At 37.6% G+C, this 6000-nt stretch overlaps 1 protein-coding gene across 7 annotated transcripts in view; it reads right to left on the bottom strand.

Moving 5' to 3' along the window:
- Nucleotides 1-3249: 3249 nt before the first annotated feature.
- Nucleotides 3250-6000, bottom strand: part of LOC124613945 (serine/threonine-protein kinase Nek2-like) — a 71963-nt gene continuing 69212 nt past the window's right edge. For all 7 annotated transcript variants that reach the window (XM_047142700.1, XM_047142704.1, XM_047142705.1 and 4 more), the window contains one exon: nucleotides 3250-4439. In XM_047142700.1, the coding sequence (XP_046998656.1) occupies nucleotides 3377-4439 (1063 nt within the window). In that variant the 3' untranslated portion in view covers nucleotides 3250-3376. The remainder of the gene's footprint in view (nucleotides 4440-6000) is intronic.

The following is a 6000-nucleotide window of genomic DNA, read 5'->3' as shown; positions in this document are numbered from 1 at the left end:
ATCCATGAAAATGTAATCTCTTCCAATAATGAGTTAAACTTCATTAAAGCAGCAAATAGAATCACGTCCTTCGATTCATTCAGTAATGTTAATGCATACTTGATTGTCAGTATTGTGCTTTTATTGCTTTTATTAATTTGTCCTTTGTCAACAGCATTTGTCATGTAGGAAACTGTCATCCTGAAGGCATGCTTCTCTGTACTGAACGTTATTGTGTCTGCAAATGAAATACATGTTGCAATGCCTTCTCGTGCCACAAATGGCAAAATACGAGGGTGAGTCAAATGAAAACCTCAAATTTGTAATAACAAATTGAAATTTCGCGCCGTTATCCTGTAAGTTGGTAAGCATGCTACAAACAGCGCGCAGAATGGCCTGTAGGTGGCAGCAGAGTGCAGATGCACACATACCATCATAGTACCAGTATAAAGATGGCCATTCCACCTGCGACTTGCACCAAGGAAGAACAGTGTTCTGTTATTCAGTTTTTGCTTCATCGATGAATGAAGGTTCAGTACTGTGATGCATGTTTGTCACAGCAGCAAGTCTACGAATGGAGTAGGAAGTTCGCAAATGGTGTGACTTCATTGGAAGATGCTCCTCGTCCAGGTCAGGCACGAGTTGTGACTCCACAGAACATTGCAGCAGTTGAAGTCAAAGTGAAGGAAAACCACCGAGTGACACTGAATGAAATTGCAGCATGTTTACAGATTAGTCATGGGTCAGCACACCACATAGTGCATGATGTGCTCCAGTTTCACAAAGTGTCTGCAAGATGGGTGCCACGGCAGCTGACTCCTGAAATGAGAGAACGACATGTTGATGCTTGTGAAGAACTTCTTCGGCGCTTTGAATGAGAAGGTGATGGCTTCCTTGCAAGAATCGTTACTGGGGATGAAGCATGGGTTCATTTCCGCCAACTGGAAATGAAGAGAACAAGCAAGGAATGGCGCCATTCCTCATCACCAAAACCAAAGAATTTTCGAACAGGATCATCAGCAGGGAAGGTTATGCTGACTATCTTTTGGGACAAAAAAGGTGTCGTTTTGGAGCATTACATGCCTAGAGGGACCACTGTCACCAATGCACCATACACAGATCTCCTAAAAAATCATCTGCGGCATGCAATCAAATCAAAGCAATACGGATTGCTGTCAGCAGGTGTCCTTTTGCAACATGACAATGCAAGGCCCCACACTGCCCGTACAACAGTTGCAACAACCACAGACCTGCATTTTGAGTGTCTTCCTCATCCACCATACTCACCAGACCTTGCCCCAAGTGATTTCCATTTGTTTGGACCACTCAAAGATGCAATGGGAGGAAAGAAATTCCATTCTGATGAAGAGGTACGCCACGTGGTGCACAAGTGGTAGCGCAGACTATCAAAAGAATTTTTTTCTAAAGGAATTTATACACTTTGTAAGTGCTGGAGGACTTGCATTGAGCATGGGGGAGATTATGTTGAAAATTGATACAGCTTTGTACCACTTTTGCACAATAAATAATATTTAAAAAATATTTAAAGTTTTCATTTGACTCATCCTCGTAGATTCATAATGCCCAGGGGGTAGTTTTGAGTCACCAATGGTTGCTCTTTTTCTCTGGGGAGAGTAATGTAAGGATCTACGGATTGCGCGCAGCTGTACAGTATGTAACACGCGCTCACCAGCCGACCTGTCTGGAATGCTGACAATTTGCTTGGTCAGTAGACACGCGTCCGGCTGCACTGCAAGCGCTGTACACCACTGGCTGCTATCCGCAGCGTGCAGTATTAACTAGCGTGGCCTTGGGCGTGAATATGTCTCTTTTCTTAGCTCACCATGGAGCCTTTCGATACGACCGTAATTAGCCGCTGTTAGGATGTCAGACACAGTGATGATGGGTGCGCATAGTGTGCATGTTTTATAATCCGCCTTTGTTAGTAAAACTGTTTGAACTTACTTCTTGTGTTCACGTATTGCCGTACCTCAAGGACCGACCGCTTACAAATCCTGACAAATATTTCATCTAGTTATCATCCGGGGCAAAAACACAAACAAACCCCCTTATATCACATTTTAAGTGATAACAAAAACTTTTTCCTCTGAACAACTTCATTATGTGGTGCAACAGTGTGACAATATGTGATGGGCAACATAAACAATAGCTTTGCCCTTGTTTTTATAACTGCTGTGCATTTCGTTTTTGCCTAATTTCCAAAAATGGAAGCTTCAGTTTCACAATCTCAGGATTCTGTAGCCACATTTAAATATCACGATTCATTTAACAGCTGGTTCCTAGTTTCAGTATGTGTAACCTATCCTCCTTCCTTCCATTTCCCCATTCAAAGAGCATGTTTTCTGTTTTGCATTCATATCCTCTCAAAATATCTTCACAAACTGACATTTCTTTTATTCTCCCTATATTTTCTGTTGTAAATTTTCTTTTTAAATTTCTCTATGAATCTATTTTTATGATATATGTTCATGTTGTGTTGAGTATTCTTTCATTTCTTCACCTTATATGTTTTCCTGGGGATTTACTATTCCTACATCTGCAGATTTGGAGATTGTCCAGTGGATACGATTTCTGTTGCACCTAGTGTTGCTATTTTTGTGATACCACAGTTGTGTGTTTGTAGTAGTAATTTGTTTGCCTGTTGGAAGTGGAAATTAGTCAGAACTAGTGTCAAGTGTTGATGTCAACATGAGTTCTCTATCTATCTAACAGTACTATTTTATAATTGCCAACAAGCCATGGCACATTCAGGTTAGCAGCTGTTTCTAGTACCTACAAAAGCTTTCTACAAAATGAGAGTAACAATGATTCTAATACTGAATGTTACCTGTATAATTTCTCATTAAATAGGGTATCAGTTCATTGATAATGATCCTTGGACAGATTAGTTACTGCTATATTATAAGTAGCATTTTAGGACAATTATGAGCCAAAGAGTGTTGATTTAACAATGTGAATGTGTTTGATTTACTGTTTAGCACAGAAACTTTCTATCTGCACAGTTGACAAACATCTGATGTGACTAAATGAACCTGCTTGATTCAGAGTGTAGTACAATAAATTTTCTAACAAGCTGAAGATACATTTCAGTTCCACATTTGTAATGGTCAACAATTAAATATCTTTTAATCAAGCACATCAAATTTTTTATATAAAAACAGTAAAGCATAATAATACCAATTGAAGCTCACATGTTAGATGTTAAGTATGTATGTATGTCAGTTTTCTAGGATCCCTGAGACTCAATACGAATAAAATAATTTTATTGATCAACTATCCCCATGTTAATTTGATTAGCTACAAACTAGTCAGGTACTAAGTTTTTTATGTGTGTTTAATACATGAGACCATACCACTCATTCTCCACTATAAGAATTCATCTGAAATTTACCACTGAACTGAATTTCTTGGTAAGAACATCATCCACAGGCAATTCAACTGTATTTTGAGCAGAAGACACTGTAGGATGCTTATTTTCCTTATTTGAACAATTACCCCTCCCTGTCCGGGGAATGGTACCTGCCTTCTTCCACTGGCTGAATACATGCCTATGTGAACTGTCCACATTATTCTGGTTGATATTGTCAACATTTTGGAGAACCTGAGCAGAGGACTTTCTGTGCAATACATTTTTCTTGCTGATGCAACCAGCAGTTTCAGAATGCATATGTTCGTTAGTTTTACCAATTGCAGGCTTCTTAATGCAAAGGGTACTACTTCTGTCATAAAATGTATACTCAACAGCATCCAGTATTGGTACAGTATCAAAATGAACTCTCCTTTCATTTGGTTTTTTTATGAAACATTCTTTAGCATCTGCAATCAGTTTTGCAGAAGTTGGAAGGATACTTGTGTCACCTGTGTCTGCACTGAAAGAAGTGTCTTCATTCTTCATAGGTATATGGTACAAGTGTGGAGTTTTCTGCTTCCATGCTGTCAACTTAACATCACGATATTTATGCTGACTTTTTCCCTCAGTCATAAACCTTCCTTCAGCTGTTGTTGCTGTGTACAAATCTCTCTCTTTCTTTTGAACAGCTCGTTCTCTTTCAGCAACTGCAAACTCTTTTAACTGTAATGCTGCCTCTTTTCTTTTGAGCTCCTCCAGTTTTTTTGACAATATGTCCTGAAACTTATAGTCAAAGCCTTTTGAGAAACTGTCATTTGGTATCACCTGAACGTCAGCAAGATTGGCAGCTGCAATGTTATTTTGTAGGAATACTTTAACCTTTTCAGTTGTTTCACATGGATTTTCCAGAGTTTGAAGACTTTTAGGTACAGATAACTTTGCATTAATGCAATCTTGAATGACATGGGAAAGAACAACAGGATTCTGAATTAAAACATCAACTGTTGGGCGATCACAGGGCTTAGAACTTAGCATTAGTGAAATTATGTTTTGGAGGTCTTCAGAATAGTGTGCTGGAATTCTTGGAAACCTGTAAGATTAAAATAATAACTGCATTAATAGTGCGAGAATATTAGCCAGGGTAACACATCTATTTTAACGCAGTCCAATTAAAATTATTTGATAGTTGACATCTGTCTTTTGCTGTTAGGGCATTGTCACATTGGCTGCTGGCTACCGCTCTATTATAGGTGATACAAAAACATGGTGTGGCACTTCACAAATGCTGTTAATATGTAACATGGAACAATGTTGGAAATGACTACCAGAAGTATATTGGTAATGTGAGATTCTCTGTTGACAGCTGATTTTAAGTGTCCAATGACTAAACTGCAATATATGACACATTTTGTAGCCCACAACCTTGTGATGTGCAATGTATCTGAGAAAATAATGTTCAATAATCTGTAGCAAAACTAAAATCATGATCATTTTGTTCACAATGATCAAGGCTAACCTTAATGAGCATGACATAAAAAATTCAATTTCAGCGCTAAAAGTAAAATTTAATTTCTCACTATTATTGGTTTTTGAAACTGTCCTCACATTGGCTATGCCAGGTTCTGCATTACCAACCGACGAGCAGTCCTCACTGACATTTGGCTGCAGATTATAGGTTACACAGTCAGATTCCAAACAAAAATAATAATCAATTTTTTATTATATGTAGAAATAAAAAAAAAAAAAAATGCTACAGTCGATGTGATTCAAACCTACAATCTTCTGAGCTTCAGGTTTATATGTTAACCATTGTGGTCTGCAACAACACTGTCTTAAATAGTTGTATTTATAACTGTAGAGATCAAGTCACAATGATGAATATCATTTATGATGAAATAAAAGTGTCTGAACCACGATTCAGGATCCAAACATATCAATAAAGAAAGCTGGGCAAAGAACTGGAAGTCAACTAACCAACTGTGACAGTTTGGGAATGGCAAACAGTTTGGGCATGACGCTGAGCTCTCTGACTGGCGGAAACCAGCTCCAACATGTGAAGTGCCAACTATCCAGTAATTTTAATTGGATTATACACTTTAAATAATATACTTTTGAATTTTAGCTTTTTTGTATGTATTCTTAATATGGTGGTCATACAAAGATTAAATCTCAACATATCTGATTAAACAACAAGGTACTCTAGCATGCATAGTCTCTTATATTTGAACAATGGATAACAAACAACTATTAGACCTACACAAAACTGAATAAAGCATAATAATATATTAAATGGAACATAATTTCATCTTACAAATATTCATTTGGGAAACAGAACCATAGAGTCCATGTCTACTGGTTGTTCTCAGGTTATTCAGCAGTGTCGCCATAATATAACTGTGTATTTACTGATCCTTAGGGTACCACAACAGTATGACTCGTTATAAATGAAGTTACCTCAATATTTATACGTAGTCATGGAAACAGAATTACTAATGAAAACAAGGAATGGAATTGAAATTTTATTTGAGAGGGTGAAAGTCATTGTTAAAGAGATTGCCCCCGCTTGCGCTCTTGATCATATCAAAATAATACTTTGCAGATACAAACTATGTAATACTCAAGTTAAGGAATGCATTTTACACGCTTAAGAT

This window comes from Schistocerca americana, chromosome 4, assembly GCF_021461395.2.
Source record: "Schistocerca americana isolate TAMUIC-IGC-003095 chromosome 4, iqSchAmer2.1, whole genome shotgun sequence".
In the NCBI taxonomy this organism is placed as follows: Eukaryota; Metazoa; Arthropoda; class Insecta; order Orthoptera; family Acrididae; genus Schistocerca; species Schistocerca americana.
The sequence above is the reverse complement of the archived record's forward strand: the minus strand, read 5'-3'. Positions and strand labels throughout refer to the sequence as shown.